This window comes from Pseudophryne corroboree, chromosome 3 (genome assembly GCF_028390025.1).
Source record: "Pseudophryne corroboree isolate aPseCor3 chromosome 3, aPseCor3.hap2, whole genome shotgun sequence".
Taxonomy (NCBI): Eukaryota; Metazoa; Chordata; class Amphibia; order Anura; family Myobatrachidae; genus Pseudophryne; species Pseudophryne corroboree.
The window spans coordinates 480,237,535-480,257,648 of NC_086446.1; the positions used below are offsets into that span (position 1 = coordinate 480,237,535).

General features: G+C 44.5%; 1 protein-coding gene across 1 annotated transcript in view; it reads left to right on the forward strand.

The window, feature by feature from the left end:
- CEP112 (centrosomal protein 112) overlaps positions 1-20,114 on the forward strand; it is a 733,320-nt gene that overhangs the window by 254,792 nt on the left and 458,414 nt on the right. Inside the window, exons 15-17 of the mRNA XM_063960841.1 lie at positions 3,674-3,803; positions 6,203-6,299; positions 13,980-14,035. Coding sequence (XP_063816911.1) covers positions 3,674-3,803; positions 6,203-6,299; positions 13,980-14,035 — 283 coding nt within the window. The remainder of the gene's footprint in view (positions 1-3,673; positions 3,804-6,202; positions 6,300-13,979; positions 14,036-20,114) is intronic.

Here is a 20,114-nt window from a genome sequence, read left to right on the forward strand (position 1 = left end):
ACGAGAAGCAGGAGGGCAATGGCAGAAGCTGCAAGGATTCTTCGCTGGGCGGAAAATCATGTGATAGCACTGTCAGCAGTATTCATTCCGGGAGTGGACAACTGGGAAGCAGACTTCCTCAGCAGACACGACCTTCACCCGGGAGAGTGGGGACTTCACCCAGAAGTCTTCCACCTGATTGTAAACCGTTGGGAAAAACCAAAGGTGGACATGATGGCGTCACGTCTAAACAAAAAACTGGACAGATATTGCGCCAGGTCAAGGGACCCTCAGGCAATAGCAGTGGACGCTCTGGTAACGCCGTGGGTGTACCAGTCAGTGTATGTGTTCCCTCCTCTGCCTCTCATACCAAAAGTACTGAGAATCATAAGAAGGAGAGGAGTAAGAACTATACTCGTGGTTCCGGATTGGCCAAGACGGACTTGGTACCCGGAACTTCAAGAGATGCTCACGGACGAACCGTGGCCTCTACCTCTAAGAAAGGACCTGCTACTGCAGGGGCCTTGTCTGTTCCAAGACTTACCGCGGCTGCGTTTGACGGCATGGCGGTTGAACGCCGGATCCTGAGGGAAAAAGGCATTCCAGAAGAAGTCATCCCTACTCTGGTCAAAGCCAGGAAGGACGTAACCGCAAAACATTATCACCGCATTTGGCGTAAATATGTTGCGTGGTGTGAGGCCAAGAAGGCCCCTACAGAGGAATTTCAACTGGGTCGTTTCCTTCATTTCCTGCAAACAGGACTGTCTATGGGCCTAAAATTAGGGTCCATTAAGGTTCAAATTTCGGCCCTGTCGATTTTCTTCCTGAAAGAACTGGCTTCAGTACCTGAAGTTCAGACATTTGTAAAAGGGGTGCTGCACATACAGCCTCCTTTTGTGCCTCCAGTGGCACCTTGGGATCTCAATGTGGTGTTGAGTTTTCTAAAGTCACATTGGTTTGAACCACTTTCCACTGTGGACTTAAAATATCTCACATGGAAGGTGTCGATGCTGTTAGCCTTGGCTTCAGCCAGGCGTGTGTCAGAATTGGCGGCTTTATCGTATAAAAGCCCTTACTTGATATTTCATTCTGACAGGGCGGAATTGAGGACTCGTCCTCAATTTCTACCTAAGGTGGTTTCTGCATTTCACATGAACCAACCTATTGTGGTACCTGCGGCTACCAGGGACTTAGAGGACTCTAAGTTGCTTGACGTTGTCAGGGCCTTGAAAATATATGTTTCCAGGACGGCTGGAGTCAGAAAATCTGACTCGCTGTTTATCCTGTATGCACCCAACAAGCTGGGTGCTCCTGCTTCTAAGCAGACGATTGCTCGTTGGATTTGTAGTACAATTCAGCTTGCACATTCTGTGGCAGGATTGCCACAGCCAAAATCAGTAAAAGCCCATTCCACAAGGAAGGTGGGCTCATCTTGGGCGGCTGCCCGAGGGGTCTCGGCTTTACAACTTTGCCGAGCAGCTACTTGGTCAGGGGCAAACACGTTTGCTAAATTCTACAAATTTGATACCCTGGCTGAGGAGGACCTGGAGTTCTCTCATTCGGTGCTGCAGAGTCATCCGCACTCTCCCGCCCGTTTGGGAGCTTTGGTATAATCCCCATGGTCCTTACGGAGTCCCAGCATCCACTAGGACGTCAGAGAAAATAAGATTTTACTTACCGATAAATCTATTTCTCGTAGTCCGTAGTGGATGCTGGGCGCCCATCCCTAGTGCGGATTGTCTGCAATACTTGTATATAGTTATTGTTACAAAAATTCGGGTTATTATTGTTGTGAGCCATCTTTTCAGAGGCTCCTTTGCGTTTATCATACTGTTAACTGGGTTCAGATCACAAGTTGTACGGTGTGATTGGTGTGGCTGGTATGAGTCTTACCCGGGATTCAATATCCTTCCTTATTATGTACGCTCGTCCGGGCACAGTATCCTAACTGAGGCTTGGAGGAGGGTCATAGGGGGAGGAGCCAGTGCACACCACCTGATCCTTAAGCTTTTATTTTGTGCCCTGTCTCCTGCGGAGCCGCTATATCCCCATGGTCCTTACGGAGTCCCAGCATCCACTACGGACTACGAGAAATAGATTTATCGGTAAGTAAAATCTTATTTTTACGGTGAAAGACTGAATTCATTATACAACTTCCACCACTAATGTGAACAAATCATCATAATCCAGCAGCCCACAATGGTAAACCCCCATATAAAATAATTTACGTGCTGTCTTCTGTAAGCTATTTTTGATAAATCCGCATACAGTACTTTCTAAGTCAGTTACAGAATCACCATTCATGAGACATGTTACTGTGTTTGTGTACACAATTGATAAATTCAGCTGGAGATACAGCTACATACATTTGGTAAACTTATGACAATTTGTGTAACCTGGGTACAATTTTAAATAAAGTACGGGAATCACCAAGTGGGTAATGAGCTTGGTAAATCCTTAATAAAAAAAATAATAATTTTGAGGTAATATCTTCAAATCTGAATAAATAAACTTTTAACCTTTTTCAGTAATGGAATTACAGTTGTACGTTTTTAATTTAATCATATCATGGAGAAATAATTATTTATTGCTGTAAATTGCCTTATTTACATTATATTAACCCTGATACTTAGATATTGGATCGGAAGTTAAGGCGTGCCAGACAGCCGGAGCTCCAGGATTCCGTCCGAACTCGTACGTTTTAAAACGGCAAACCTTTACAAGGGAAAGCCAACCTGGTTTTGTCTTTAAAATGTTTCTGCTGTAAAAAAACGAACAAGTTCGGCCAGAATCTAGGAGATTCAGCCGTCTTACACTGCATTACATCCGGCCCATGATGTGATAAGTTAATCAAACACACATCTTAATTGCTTTATAGGCAAATGAATGAAAGCCTGCACATAATATTGTTTTCATTCAGTGAACACTGACAGTTTAAAGAACCCTAATATGAAATACTAGATCACAAATCAAAATTATTTTCCTCTATTAGCAAAATAGAGCAGTCAACTGATTAATAATGCCAACATCTACTACATGTGATGACTTTTATGTTTTAGGCTCTATGGGTGAGATGTACTAAGCAGTGAAAAGAGTGGGGAAGTGAGCCAGTGGAGAGACGTTGCCCATGGCAACCAATCAGCATTAAAGTAACATAATTTGCATACTATAAAATGATCCAGAGCAGCTGATAGGTTGCCATTGGCAACTTCTACACTGGCTCACTTCTTCACTCTGCACTGCTTAGTACATGTTCCCATTAATCCATGACGGCGAATAAGAACCAGTTGGCCCATCTAGTCTGCCCCAAACACATTTACATGTACACACACTTACATGCTAGAGTTAATTTTTGTTGGTAGCCAGTTAACCTACCAGTATATTTTTGGATTGTGGGAGGAAACCGGAGTATCCAGAGGAAACCCACACAAGCACAAGGAGAATATACAAACTCTACACGGTTAGGGCCTCTTCTGGGTGCACAATATGGGAACCTGGACAAATGACAAAAAACATCCTTTCTGCACTACACTCCTGGGCCAGCGTGCCCTGTCTTCTGGGAGGCAGCGCAATTTTCTTTTGTCCTTGAAAAGTAATTCCATATCTTTGTTCCGTTTTAATACTGTTGTCTCTAATTGTGATTTCAGAAATAGCCATTTGTGTGCAAAATATGATCTAATATTGGTTCTTCCAGATTATCGTCTTTACAGAAGGATAGAGATCGCTTAACCCTGGACTATGAAAAGCATGTTCAGCAACTGCAGAGCAAGTATGAGTGTGACGTCAGCTTCATTACTCAGCAGAACGCTCTATCTGCAGCCAAGGTATATGCCCCAAGGAGAGGTTTGTGGGGTTTAAATCTGATTTACCTACTTTTTATATATATAAATATATAGATAGATAGATAGATAGATAGATAGATAGATAGATAGATAGATAGATATAGATATATATGTATATATATACACACACACAGATGGGTCCACGGTTATCTTGACTAGTTTTCTGCGCCTAGGTACAACATGATATATTAGCATAAACCCTTCATCTACTGTTCTCAGCTCCAATACAATACAGAGAACAATACAGCAGGGGATTAAGTCATTACAGCAGGGGATTAAGTCTGAGTTAATCCTATTAAAGGTCAAGATAAATGTGGACCCATCTGTATGTATATATATATATATATATATATATAGATAGATAGATAGATAGATAGATAGATAGATAGAGATATAGATAGATAGATAGATATATCTTCACCCCTGCCAGTAACACTGTACATGAGAGTGAGGAGATGGATGATTCAGCAAACAATCTTGTTTTGTGAAAAAGTATACAGTATGTAATCACTGACACTGCATGTAAAAGTAAAGGGGGGTACTCACGGGAGAGATGTGTGCTGAGCGATCTTAACACAGACCGCTCAGCACACATCTCTCACCCCGCTCAGCACAGCGCGATGTGCTGAGCGAGGGGGAAAGCCGACGGGGGGGCCGCTCACTTCACACAACGGTGAAGTGAGCGACCCGCTAGATTGAGCCTGCATGCAGCTCAATCTAGCATCGGCGATAGCGATGCGCGGGGCCGCGCATCGCTATCGCTGGAGGGCATACACACGGCAGATCCGTGCTTAAAATCTAAGCAATCTAGCAAGATTGCTTAGATTTTAAGTACGGATCTCTCCGTGTGTACCCCCCTTAACAGAGGAGAGAGATACAGCAGATCTACTGTACTGTAGATTCTGATTGTGCATTACTCTGGAGTATGTAAACAGCGTATAATTAAATTAATTTTGTATCTTCAGCTAGGCTTTTGCACATGTAAATTGAGGAAAAAGGGTTTGTGTGAGAACATGGATACAATTAGCACTTCTCTATCATTTAGGAACAGCAAATGTGTTAGTAATAAATTGGGGTTACTTAGCAAATTCCAGGTGAGAATTCTTACTATTGCTCTTAAATTAGGAATAAGCACGTACAGGGCAAAGCCTAGGGGGAGTCTGCAGAGTGATATATCAGCTGTCACAGAGGTGTTCTGGCTGTAGGGAGAGTTTTCCGGTAGCTGTCTTGCTTCCAGGGAGAGTTCTTCATAGATAAAATCTAGGTATAGAGAGCACCGTGGCAGCAGAATGATCATTCAGTCATTCTCAAAGGCTGTCTGGTGGCACCACTGGATTTCCTCATGCCAAGTTTCAGGGTTTTGCCTGTACCTGTTACTGGATTGTTCTGTGTCATGTTTAACTTAGTGATTAAATGTATGGAACGCAAATATTCACCTTCCGTGACCAGATTTAACCATTTAATCAAGCTACATAGTTAACTATTGCTCAGTCTTTCTCTTCCCAGTTACTTACGTAGCTTCAGGGACCACCTTTGTTTTCGTACTACAGCAACCTGTAATACAATGTTGTGTAGCCCGTCTTCTCCCAGTCATTTCACTACAATGTCAGGAGCCACCTTTATTTGTACTCCTGCTAGAATGTGTGCTGAGTCTTCCTTCTCCATCTCATTTACATACAATGGGCATGATTCAGAGGTGGGTGATGTGGAAATATATTCGTGCCACTGGAGAAGTCTGAAGAAACTCGCAGATCCGAGCGCTGCATCAGAAGATGCAGAATCAGATCACCATCATGACCTAAGCTAACTCAGAATGACCGCTGGAACTCCTCTGCCGGAAGAGTGAGAAGATGCAGACCATGGCCTTAACCTGTCTATAAATCGGGGACCTCACACCCCCGTTTTGTAAAACGGTACCTGTTGTCGCCCTTGTCCCATGTCCAAACGACTGCAGCATGTCATTTGGCATATAAATCATGCAGCAGCTTGGGGGCACACTGAGAGCTACCCATGCGCAGTGTAGCATCTGTGTATGTGCAGATCTCTCATCATTGGAGTAGTTCGCAAACCATCCGGTATATGTACAACTCTGAATCGGGCCCAATATTAAGAATCATCATTTCTTTTATACTAGAGGAAAGCTGAGTGTACTTTCTTATCCCTTTCATTTACATATAGTGGAAGAAACAATATTTCTTATTCACACTCTACTTTCATTTACTTTTACATAAAGTAGGATCATAAAATATTTCCTAGAGAAAAAAACTCTTCCTTTGTTGAGTATGACCCCAGAGAAACTTTATAAAAGGCAAAATGTAATGCGTGAGGTCAGTATTTAGAGCACATTATATACAGTGACCCCACCTCTCGTCTCTATACAGGCCTCTGCACTGATAGAAGAACTTGAAGATACCCTCTCCCGAGTTAAGCAACAAGGACAGGAGCGGGAGCATCGGTTCCAGCAGGATATGAGGGCAAGTGTATGCTCATTGATCTCTTTGAGGGCCAAGCTGGAGAGATTTATAACTACATCAGAAGGTTTTTCAGAACACGCAATGTTACTAACCATTCATAGCCAATGGAGAGCAAGCAGTAATTATTATTATTATTAATTAACAATTTCTTATATAGCGCAGCATATTCCGTTGCGTTTTACAATTGCAAACAACAAAGATAAAACAACACTGGGTAATAACATAGAGGTAGGAAGGCCCTGCTCGCAAGCTTTCAATCATAAAATATATAGCATACTGTATTTTTGCATTATCCAATCTGGGTGGAGGGACACTACTACCATTGGGTTGTGTTGAGGGTGGAAGAGTTGGAAAATTAAAAGGTTAATTTTCAATTAAGTTTCATAACGCTCCTTCTTTATCCAACCCTCCCCAAGTTTTAGTTCAGTGCCCAAAGGAGTTGGGCAGGTAAAGAGCTGCTCTATTTTATTTTTGCTTTTTTTGTTAACATTTTCTTTTCATAGACATGATCACAGATTTGTGGTGGCTAGGCTCCATTACTGCATCTCCTGTGGTTTTCAGACACACAGACTCTTTTCCCAACACTCACGTGATGGGGAAAGAGTGCAGCCTACATCCAGAACACCCATGCTGGGAGTTTTCAAGGCCACTGTTGGGCTTTTTGCGGGGGAGATAGCTATTGTGAGGCATCGATGTTCAACTGGAACCACTAGAGTATGGCAGCAGTGAAGGATGTTGCTCCATTTTATTTTGGGCTGCAGATAGCAGCAGTTGTTTGAAAGGTGAGGATGTTCATGGGTTGTGTGGGCTTGACCCTCTAGTTTGCTCAGTGGCTTCAGTGAGGCTGAGGCCATTTCAGCAGGTAGGTATGTGATTATCTCCCTGGAGTTCTGGAGGTAAGTACATTTTCCTCCTTCCACCACATGTGTGTATTAGTGGCAGGTGGCACTAGAAAGCAAAGCCCCTCAGAGACTGCTATATTAGAGGAAGAAAAGAGAGTTGGAACATTGACAAGGGAGCATCTACATTCTCTAAAAGATGTGAAGCTTGTTTCTTATGAGAGTCCTGAGGTTTCTAAGTACATTTGGCTTCCCTGTATTTCTATTATCAGGGGGGAAAAAAGTATTACTGTACCTGCTATTATGGCTTGCTATAGTTTTGGTGGTTTTGTATTATTATATGAATTTATAGGGTTGGAACCACTGTTTGTTTTTTTTTTTCTTTAGTATTATATTTGAAAAAGGGTTAAGGGTGGAGGCAGGATGTTGGTTACTTCACCTGCTGTACTTGGCAATCTGAATTATCTAGTGGACAGTCAAGCACCCATGCCATTTTGCAGCATACGTAGTGGCGGTTCATAATACAAGCCTGGCCTGTGAGAACCCAGTGTTGGTGGCTGAGGCGGCATACTTAGCTCAGCTTACTGCCCAGGCTATGAAGGAGAAGTTGACAAAAATGATTAATGCATATTCTTATGCTTCCAGGTTGTCTCCAACTGAGGTCTTTCATCTAGTGGACATGCTCTGTCTCTTAGTGTCAGGTTCTGATGTATTATCCTGAGCCAGAACGATGCAGTACACAGCACAGCCTTGGGAGTAAAGCAATATGTCTTCCTTTTTTTGAATGACTCATTAATACAAGAGACTGCAGGTCTACTTGACAAGCTTTTCCGATTCAAATTTCTCTTTGCAAGATGAATAAGAACTTCAGGATGATTCTGACCATGAGGACTCATTCTCGTATATAAATAAATTTGTTGGTAGCCAAAGTATGTGGTCAGTGAAAAAAAAAAACATGCACCACAGGTAAATGTTCATGTGGAGCTACTTTCTAAGGCTTATACTGTTTCACTTTCAGACACAGTCTGTCTACAAGATGGAAGACACAAATATGTGAGAGCATTTTCAAGTCCATACTTAACTTACAGTACCATCTGCATGGACCTCCAAGGCCACGGATAAATAGTCAGAACATCTCATACAAATCGTACCTTCTAGCTTAGCAGAGCAGATTAGATATATATATATAATATATATATTCTAATCCAGTGCAGCCTTATTGTTGAAGTAATTTCTGCATTGCCTGTGACTGTGTGGGCCTGTATCTGCTATGCGGTTTCACTTTCAGTGTTTCCCAGATATATCTGTCACTATATTCTGTACCTTGAGGGACTAGGTGTGTCTCGGTCATATATATAGTGTGACACAGTATTTATTCATATATGTATATTATACTGTGTACTCAGGTCCATAATATCGGACTTATTCGCAGGTGTTGTACTTTGTCTGGCTTTTTCATACTAAGTCGCTCTGTTTTGCATTCATATCATAATGTCTAACAGAAAGGGCAGTAAGTCAATGGAAGCTCCTGCATCATGCAGAGCATGCTCCAAGGATTTACCAGAGGGGGAAGTTTTGTATAATGGTCTGTGTACTGTGTGTCCTACACCTCCTTGCCTGTCTGCAGCTCCTGGGTCTACTCAGGGCCCACCCAGGGCTGCATTCGCAAACCTACTGGGTACTCTGGTAGAGCGTTTTACGCACCCTATGGGACCACCTGTGCCACTACAGCATGTCCCTGTGTTAAATCCGCATTGGGCGGAAAATTTATCTGACCAGCTGCAACAATTAAATCAGTCTTTGGTTAGATAGAAATCAACTCCAGGTCATACTTGTGTCTCTGGGTCATCTAAGCGGGCTACTTCCTCCTCACAGTCCACATACCTCTCTGATGTTTCATCTACAGAGGAGGGGGAGCATACGGTCCTGTCAGACACTGAATCTGGTGTTACTGATGAGGATTCTCCCTTGCTGACTGATGTCCCTGCCTTAGTGGTTGCTATTAAACAAATCCTTCAAGTCTCTGATGATGAGGATTCCACTACTGTCAAAACTGTATATGTTTAAACGGCAGAAAGTGGTTAAAACTCTGTTGCCCCATTCTGACTATTTAGTGAACATCAGAAGGGAACCCTGGTCTACTCCAGGGAAGAAATTCCCTCTGCATAAATGGGCCTTGGTTCGATATCCTCTCCCTGCAGAGTTCCAGTATGTAGCAAGTGGGATAATTCACCGCTGGTGGATTCTCACATCATCCGGCTTGTGGTGTCAACAACTAGGCCTGTCACCACTGTCACCTTACTGAAGGAACCGACAGATAAGCGTGTGGAGGGATGCCTGAAATCTATTTACTACCTTACAGTAGCTATACGTAGACCCACTATTGCTGCCTTCTGGGCTGCAAAAGGTATTGAAGCATGGATTCAGGCATTAGAGGAAAAGCTGCCCGAAGATATATCTTACAGTGTAAGACAATACCTGTCTCACATTACCACAGCCGCCTATTATATTCAGAAGGTGTCCTCTGAGGCAGGTGTGCTGGCAGCCAAGGCGTTGAATACATCTGTCTTGCTCGCCGTATTCTGCGGTTGAGGTCATGGAAGGTGGACCTAGACTCCAAAAAATCCTTGGAGGCATTCACCTTCACTGGGGACATTTTGTTTGGTGAAGACCTGAATAAAATTGTGTCTGAGTGAGCAGCTGCTAAGACTGCTTTCCTACCAAATACTAATCCTTCTGCACAGAAGGCAAAAGGTTCCACCTTTCGTTCCTTTCGGCCTCAAGGGAAGTAAAAAGTCAGGCATTCCCGAGACCAGCTCATGCTCCCAAAACCATAAAGCCCAGGGCCAAACAATCCTGGGCAGCCCGCCAGCCTGCCCCTAGACAAGACAAGCCTGCTGCATGAAGGGGCAGGCCTCCCCTTGGGGGACATCAGGGTGTGAGGCCGACTTCTATAGTTCACCCAAGTCTGGTTAAAGATCACTTCAGACGCATGGGTGCTGAAAGTTGTCTCTCAAGGTATGCTGTCTCTTTTATGAGACATCCGTCTCGCCAGTTTTGCACCATGGTTCTATCTTCAGATCCGTTAAAGGCGCAAGCTTTGCAAACAATTGTCAGTTCTCTCTTGAGCACAGGAGTGGTTGTGCCAGTACCTCAGTCCCAGAGAGGCAGAGGTTATTACTCGACCCTGTTTCTTGTCCCGAAACCAAATTGGTCATTCCAGCCTATACTCAAATCCCTGAACAAGTTTGTGAGAGTGTCCAGATTTCGTATGGAAACACAGCGCTCATTTATATTGGCTATGGAACCCGTAGACTATATGGTATCCCTGTATATACCTATTGCCATGTCACACCAGCAGTTTCTGCTGTTTGCTATGGGCAACCTACACTTTCAATTCCAGACTCTACCATTTGGACCGGCTATGGCTCCTCAGATCTTCACCAAGGTCATGGCCGTGATGACGGCACATCTTCGTTGCCAGGGGGTCAGAATCCTGCCGGATCTGGTGACCTGCTGATTCTGGCAAATTCACACGATGTCCTCCTCAGTCATCTGTAACTGAAGGTAAACTTCCTGTAAGCCCACGGGTGGCTTATCAATTGGAAGAAGTCCTCGCTGGTCCCAGCTCAGAGCATGGTGCACCTGGGGGCACTTCTGGACACACACAATCAACGGCTGTTTCGGTCTCCAGAAAAGGTCCTAAAGCTTTAGGACAGGATAAGATGCTTCCTATGTCGCCTAGGGTGTCAATACACTTGGCGATGCAAGTACTTGGCCTGATGGTGTCTGCATTCGACATGGTAGAGTACGCTCAATTTCATTCCCGCCCACTACAGAGGTTAATCCTTTCCAAATGGGACTACCAACCTCACTGGGTCAGATCTCAGATAATCTCTTTGAATCCTGAGGTTCGTCTGTCGCTGACCTGGTGGCTACAGGACCAGCGATTAAGCAAGGGCCGTCCCTTCTGGATCCCCGACTGGGTCCTGTTGACAACTGATGCCAGTCTGAGGAGAGGGGGTGCGGTGTTGGAGCAACACTCGTTTCAGGGTCGTTGGACCAAGGAGGAATCATTCCTCCCAATAAACATTCTGGAATTGAGAGCGGTTTTCAAGGCATTATCTCTCGCCCTGCCTCTGGTACAGAACAGGCCTGTTCAAGTACGATCAGACAACGCCATCACGGTGACACATATAAAACATCAAGGCGGCACTCGAAGCCGCATGGCGATGATGGAAGTGTTGGGCGGAACACCATCTGCCAGCCATATCGGCAGTGTTCATTACGGGTGTCCTAAACTGGGAAGCGGACTTCTTCAGTCGCCAGGACGTGCTTGCCGGAGAGTGTAGTCTTCATCCGGAAGTCTTTCAACTCCTAGTGGACAGATGGGGCCTACCGGATGTAGACCTAATGGCGTCTCAACACATTCACAAAGTTCCGGTCTTCGGATCAAGGACCAGGGATTCTCAAGCAGCATTCGTGGATGCACTGGCGGTTCCATGGAATTTTCGGCTGCCCTACGTGTTTCCTCCAGTGTCACTTCTGCCCAGGCTACTACGGAAGTTCAAACAAGAAGAAGGATTACTACTTCTAGTCACTCCAGCGTGCCCTTGAAGGCAATGGTTCTCAGACTTGCAGGGTCGGTTGACAGAGAATCCCCTTCTACTTCCTCAGTGCCCGAATCTCCTCGTACAGGGTCCTTGTCTCTACCCAGACCTGGCTAGACTGGCTTAAGACAGCGTGGCTCTTGAAGCATCACTCCTGAGGGCCAAAGATTTCTCTGGGGGGTTATCCAGACTATGTTGAAAGCCTGCAAACTGGCCTCTGCCCGGATTTACTACAGGGTTTTGAATTCTTCACATGGTGTGCTGATAAGAATTATGATGTCTCTACGTTCAGAACTTCCAGAATTCTGGCTTTTCTGCAACGAGGCCTTGACTCGGGTCGCCGTCTGTCCTCCCTCAAAGTTCACATATCTGCCTTTTCGGTATGGTTTCAGAGGAAAATTGCGACTATACCTGATGTTCATACTTTCACTCGGTATACTTAGGATTCAGCCTCCCTATGTACTAAAAGCCCTGCAAGAGTCTCCATTTGAACCTCTTGAGTCGGCGGACCTTAAATAGCTCACGGCCAAGGTCCTGTTTTTGCTGCCTATTGCCTCTGCAAGACGGGTGTCGGACTTAGGAGCTTTGTCCTGTCGTCCACTCTATTTGATTTTTCACTGTGACCGGCGGCTATACGAACTCGACTGGGTTATTTACCTAAGATGGTGTCGTCTTTTCTCCTTAACCAAGAGACTGTGGTTCTGGCCTTTGGGGGTAATTCAGAGTTGATCGCAGCAGCAAATTGTTAGCAGTTAGGCAAAACCATGTGCACTGCAGGTGTGGCATATATAACATTTGCAGAAAGCATTAGATTTGGGTGGGTTATTTTGTTTCTGTGCAGGGTAAATACTGACTGCTTTATTTTTACACTGCAATTTAGATTTCAGTTTGAACACACCCCACCCAAATCTAACTCTCTCTGCACATGTTATATCTGCCCCCCTGCAGTGCACATGGTTTTGCCCAACTGCTAACAATTTTGCTGCTGCGATCAACTCTGAATTAGGCACTTTATCTCTTCAGACTTGTCTTCCAAAGAGCTTTCTTTGGATGTGGTAAGGGCTCTTGTGTGGAGAGGACTGCCTCTATCAGGAGGTCAGGTTCCCTTTTTGTACTGTTTGGTTTCCACAAACGTGGCTGGCCTGCGAATAAGCAAACCTTGGCCAGATGGATTAGAATGGTGATTGCACAAGCTTATGTACAGGCTGGGCTCCCAGCTCCTGCTGCTATTACAGCCCATTCTACTCGGTCTGTTGGACCTTCTTGGGCGACCCGCCGTGGTGCGTCCGCAGAACGATTGTGCAAGGCGGCTACGTGGTGCTCAGTGAACACATTTATTAGGTTCTATGCCGTTGATACTTCTGCCTCCCAGGATGCTTCCTTTGGACGCAGGGTTCTCATACCCGCTAAGGCGCGTCCCCTCCCTTGAGGAAATGCTTTAGGACATCCCTGATGCTTTCCTGTGGAAACCAATGTACCCTGCTGCAGAAAAGGAGTGTTATGGTAGACTTACCATGGTTAACACTCTTTCAGCGAGGTACATTGGTACCACAGGGCGCCCACCGTTGGGTTTGTATTGCATTATCGCTGGTACCTTCTCCTGTCGTGAGAATGTGGTTCTATGTCTGACATCTGCCTTCTCTCTTGCCTGCTCCTGCATTGGACTGGTTAACAAAACTGAGCTCTCAATGCCTGGAGGCAAGGTTTATAGGGGAGGCTCCAATGCATCCTGGGACAACCTAAAGCTTTAGCCTGTTGGTGCCTCTGGATCAAGATCCACTCTACACCCCGATGTTTTCCTGTGGAACCAATGTACCTCACAGAGTGTTAACCATGGAAAGTCTACCATAACACTCCTTATCTCCAGATTAGACAAGGCAAAATACAGGATTTTTGATTCCTTGAAATCTGTTTACTCCTGTCCATCTGGGGTACCCTGCGACCCCTCCCATATGCTAGTAATTTATTGTGTTAGAGTGTATTTTGATGATTTATATTCTTATTTACAACCTATCTTTGTGGTCTTATAACTTGAAACTGATGGACTGTTGGTGCGAGATGAGCTTTATACTTAAAGAAATTAACCGTTTAAGTGCCCATAAAATGAGGGGCTATGGGATTGTCTTCAACGTAATTAGGATTTGTAATTGTGTTGTATTATCATAGTTATTAAATATTAGTTATTATTTATGGTACTAGTGGTTTAGCCAACAGCAACTGCTCTCTTTCAGGAAGAAGAAAACAAATTTCAGAAGGAGAAACTTAATCTGGAGCGATGCTGGGAGAGAAAGGTACATAGATATGTCTGTTTTTTTACTTTTGAGACATTCCTTTTCTAATTGCGCCCATCAGAGCGGTGACTCTCTTCTGTGAGGCAGAATTTTAGGCAAGTATTCCTTAAAAACTTCCTGAGATGGTACAATTAGAGTAGAAGACGTGGTGGCACCTGCTTTGATGTACCTTGTAATGTATTCCCACCACCTCTGGCAAGTCCCTAGCAGATGTGCTTGAAGAACAAGGAAGTTGACTCTACGATTTTAAGAGAGAGATGTGGACAGTATAGATCTAATAATTAGTGTAGGTGAAAATCCGCTTTAATATATCAAGATATAAGGTGCTTTGTGTACAATATTTTTTACTGAATGTGTATATAAGTATACACAGAGAATATAAAGTGTACAGTAATATATTATGAAAGGAGGAGATTTATTTAGACAATAATATTATATAACATTGTAGCATTATATCAATAATTTCTATAATACAGTGTGGAACTTTTATTTTCTAGATGAGAAATTATACTGTTCATATACATTAACGCTTATAGGTAATATGCCCCATTCCTTCTATGGGGTATACTGGATGCACTGGGGTATAGTGTACGGAGATATAAGCTTCTCCATTGTAAGTTTACCATAATTAAGTTTTGCTTTTCTAAAGGACTGCCGGAGCAGGGAGCTTGTTCTCTGGCTGAAATGTTATTTTATTTTACTTTTTTTTATTCCACTGTTTATTGGCATCCCACATCTGCATTTTCTTTCTGGGGAGGCTTCCCAGCTAGAAAGCCCAGCAGAAGGGATACAGCAGCTATCTTGGAATCTGGCAGCAGCAGCATCTTGGGTCTCTAAGGCAGTGTAGAAATGGTAAATACAAGTGACCGAGGGTCTGCAATCTAACAGCTCAAAAGAGAATCTAATTCTGATGGAGCATATCATTGAGACTTCTGAGTATCTGGGGGTATTGGGCATTGATATTGGGATCCTAGGGGGATCGCTCCGTGTGTACACACCTTAAGAGTACTCTGTAGTGTCTTACATGCTTTGAGGGGCCTTGTTCAAATGCATATTGTGTTATTCCTTGTCCGTTCAACCAGGTGTGTCTACCACCCATCTCAGATTTTATGAACATTTTTTAGTTAAGAGAGGATGTCAAAAAAACTATTTCTGCCAAATATCTTGACTGACAATTCGTTTATGAAATATTGATTTACCCACGGCTGTCTCTATCCGGTTATTGGAGCTACACTCTCTCCACTCGCCAGGACAGGTATTCTGCACCATCATAGTGCCAGTGGTCGATTGTGGGCTACACGCTCAGGTTGAGCACATACCTGAATCTCCAGATTGACTATCTCTGTTGCCATTGGATATTCCCGCTGGATTGGGTAATTATAATTCAGAGCTTTATCCCCTGCACTGGGATGCCGGTGGCAGGTGGATTGGAACTACACTAAATTATACCGCGGGACCATACTATTGCTATACCTATTGTGAACCTACTGCCAAGTATTTGGAAACATATTTGTGGTGCTACTGTTGCTATATAGCAGATGGAACTTGTTTGCTCTTTATTGAAAGAAACACATTGTTGCTGCTAATTAAACACTGTCTGGAGACTCCAGTATTATTCATCTGGCTGCAGTCTAACCTCTTCATTTTCTGGCCAGCTCTATTGTTTGATAAGTAATATTATATTTACCAATTATATGTCAATTGAGAAACTATTTGTTTCAAATAATTTTTAAAGAAATGTATAATTTTTAACTGAAATACAGGAAAAATTGTTGCTATTACCATAAGTAAATTTCTCCGTAAATTAATTGAGTGAAACTAAACACAATTATACTATTTCTATATTTATTACTATTAATATCAGTACATTAAGTGCAGTAATTTATTTTTGTTTTTTGTTGTCAAATCTTGGGGCCTTGCAAAGCCCAAATTATATGCAGCTGATGTTCATCTGACTTTGTTGTATATTGATTAGATTTGCGCCAGGAGTTTAGTTGGGTTTTCCACCTTAACAAAAGAACGATTTGTACAGGAAGGGTTTTCCCTCTATATTTTTCAGGTTCTGTCAGTATGCCATGGGTTTCTTTAAGTTTTCTTGATTGTTTTACTATGTATTCTGTGACATTAAATTAATTTGGAACTCAACTTATGTTTAAGTTTTAAAATGTCATGATTTCTTGTGTTAATTATGTATGCGATACAACAGTAATTGAACGTCAACTTTTATGATTTTTTTTTCCCTCCACTATGAAACAGTACCATGCTGACTTTTTGTGTGGTAGTAATGTATACCTTTGTTAGGCACATAAAAACAATTGGGTAATCTAATGTTGATTGAACCTAGCGTTTTTAAGTGTTTTAGAAAAACATGCGTTTTTACCGTTACTCAAAACATAAAGGAGATAAAGTAATTTGGTGTGGATTTTTGGATTTGGGAGGAAGAGTTACCTTAGTGGTCCAAATTTCTTGGTGATTCCTTAATAAACACACGTGGTACTTCAAATAAACTGGATAAAGAAGCCGCGATTAGTAAATATTTTAATAAATTGAAAAATCAATGTTTAATAAATGACTTGTCAGACAGTTGAGATATTTGGCAGAAATAGTTGTTTTGACATCCTCTCTTAACTAAAAAAAAAAATCGTAAAAATTTGAGATGGGTGGTGGACATCTCATATTTTTTGGGGTGATTTGATGTGGAATGACCCTATTGCTGTAAAGAAAGCCTTTCAGGCTCTGTCCTGATGTCATCTGGAACATCCAAAATTATTCATGTTTCTCTGACGTCCTAGTGGATGCTGGGAACTCCGAAAGGACCATGGGGAATAGCGGCTCCGCAGGAGACTGGGCACAACTAAGAAAGATTTAGGACTACCTGGTGTGCACTGGCTCCTCCCTCTATGCCCCTCCTCCAGACCTCAGTTAGAATTTTGTGCCCGGCCGAGCTGGATGCACACTAGGGGCTCTCCTGAGCTTCTAGAAAAGAAAGTATAAATTAGGTTTTTTATTTTCAGTGAGATCTGCTGGCAACAGACTCACTGCTACGATGGACCGAGGGGAGAGAAGCGAACCTACCTGCTTGCAGCTAGCTTGGGCTTCTAGGCTACTGGACACCATTAGCTCCAGAGGGATCGAACACAGGCCCAGCCTCGGTCGTCCGTTCCCGGAGCCGCGCCGCCGTCCCCCTTGCAGAGCCAGAAGCAAGAAGACGTTCCTGGAAATCGGCAGCAGAAGACTTCGGTCTTCATTAAGGTAGCGCACAGCACTGCAGCTGTGCGCCATTCCTCCCCATGCACACCACACACTCCGGTCACTGATCGGTACAGGGCGCTGGGGGGGGGGCGCCCTGGGCTGCAATATGAGTACCTTACTTGGCAAATTACCACATAATATAGTCATTAAGACTGTATATGTGTAAAATCCCCTGCCATAACTTTCCATAAAAAAGCGGGAGAAGTCAGCCGAAAAAGGGGCGGAGCTATCTCCCTCAGCACACTGGCGCCATTTTCCCTCACAGCTCCGCTGAAAGGAAGCTCCCCAGGCTCTCCCCTGCAGTTTCCAGACTCCATAGGGTAAAAAAGAGAGGGGGGGCACTAAATTTAGGCGCAATCTGTGTAATATTAGCAGCTATAGGGGAAAAATCACTGTGTGTAGTGTGAATCCCTGCATTATATAGCGCTCTGGTGTGTGCTGGCATACTCTCTCTCTGTCTCCCCAAAGGACTTTGTGGGGTCCTGTCCTCAGTCAGAGCATTCCCTGTGTGTGTGCGGTGTGTCGGTACGGCTGTGTCGACATGTTTGATGAGGAGGCTTATGTGGAGGCGGAGCAAGGGCCGATAAATGTGATGTCACCCCCTGCGGGTTCGACGCCTGAATGGATGGACATGTGGAAGGAATTACGTGACAGTGTCAACTCCTTACATAAAAGGTTTGACGACATAGCAGATGTGGGACAGCCGGCTTCTCAGCTCGTGCCTGCCCAGGCGTCTCAAAAGCCATCAGGGGCTCTAAAACGCCCGCTACCTCAGATGGCAGACACAGATGTCGACACGGATACTGACTCCAGTGTCGACGATGATGAGACTAGTGTACATTCCAATAGAGCCACCCGTTACATGATTACGGCAATGAAAAATGTGTTGCACATTTCTGATATTACCCCAGGTACCACAAAAAAGGGTATTATGTTTGGGGAGAAAAAACTACCAGTGGTTTTTCCCCCTTCTGATGAATTAAATGAAGTATGTGAAGAAGCGTGGGCTTCCCCCGATAAGAGAACCTGCTGATAGGAAGCAGGAGGCTATCCTGAAGTCTGTTTATACACACTCAGGTATTATACTGAGACCAGCTATTGCTTCAGCATGGATGTGCAGTGCTGCAGCTGCGGGTCAGATTCCCTGTCAGAAAATATTGATACCTTAGACAGGGACACTATATTGCTAACCGTAGAGCATATTAAAGACGCAGTCTTATACATGAGAGATACACAGAGGGATATTTGCCGGCTGGCATCTAAAATAAACGCAATGTCCATTTCTGCCAGGAGAGGATTGTGGACTCGGCAGTGGACAGGAGATGCAGATTCTAAAAGGCACATGGAAGTTTTGCCTTACAAGGATGAGGAGTTGTTTGGGGATGGTCTCTCGGACCTCGTTTCCACAGCGACAGCTGGGAAGTCAGCATTTTTACCCCATGTTCCCTCACAGCCTAAGAAAGCACCGTATTATCAGGTACAGTCCTTTCGGCCCCAGAAAGGCAAGCGGGTTAGAGGCGCGTCCTTTCTGCCCAGAGGCAGAGGTAGAGGGAAAAAGCTGCAACATACAGCCAGTTCCCAGGAACAAAAGTCCTCCCCCGCTTCCTCTAAGTCCACCGCATGACGCTGGGGCTCCACAGGCGGAGCCAGGTACGGTGGGGGCCCGTCTCAAGAACTTCAGCAACCAGTGGGCTCGTTCACGGGTGGATCCCTCGATTCTACAAGTAGTATCTCAGGGGTACAAGCTGGAATTCGAGACGTCTCCCCCTCGCCGTTTCCTAAAATCTGCCTTGCCGACAGCTCCCCCGGACAGGGAGGCAGTGCTGGAGGCGATTCACAAGCTGTATTCTCAGCAGGTGATAATCAAGGTACCCCTCCTTCAACAAGGACGGGGTTACTATTCCACAATGTTTGTGGTACCGAAACTGGACGGTTCGGTGAGACCCATTTTAAATTTAAAATCTTTAAACACTTATATAAGAAGGTTCAAGTTCAAGATGGAATCGCTCAGAGCAGTGATTGCAAGCCTGGTCGAGGGGGATTACATGGTATCACTGGACATCAAGGATGCTTACCTGCATGTCCCCATTTACCCTCCTCACCAGGAGTACCTCAGATTTGTGGTACAGGACTGTCATTACCAATTCCAGACGTTGCCGTTTGGTCTGTCCACGGCACCGAGGGTATTTACCAAGGTAATGGCCGAAGTGATGATACTCCTTCGGAAAAAGGGAGTTTTAATTATCCCGTACTTGGACGATCTCCTTACAAAGGCGAGGTCCAGGGAACAGTTGTTGATCGGAGTAGCACTAGCTCGGGAAGTGCTACAACAGCACGGCTGGATCCTGAATATTCCAAAGTCGCAGCTGGTTCCTACAACGTGTCTACTGTTCCTGGGGATGGTTCTGGACACACAACAGAAAAAAGTGTTTCTCCCGGAGGAGAAGGCCAAGGAGTTGTCGTCTCTAGTCAGAGACCTCCTAAAACCAAAACAGGTGTCGGTGCACCACTGCACGCGAGTCCTGGGAAAGATGGTGGCTTCTTACGAAGCAATTCCATTCGGAAGGTTCCATGCAAGGATCTTTCAGTGGGATCTGTTGGACAAGTGGTCCGGGTCGCATCTTCAGATGCATCGGCTGATAACCCTGTCTCCAAGGGCCAGGGTGTCGCTGCTGTGGTGGCTGCAGAGTGCTCATCTTCTAGAGGGCCGCAGATTCGGCATACAGACTGGATCCTGGTGACCACGGATGCCAGCCTTCGAGGTTGGGGGGCAGTCACACAGGGAAGAAACTTCCAAGGACTATGGACAAGTCAGGAGACTTCCCTA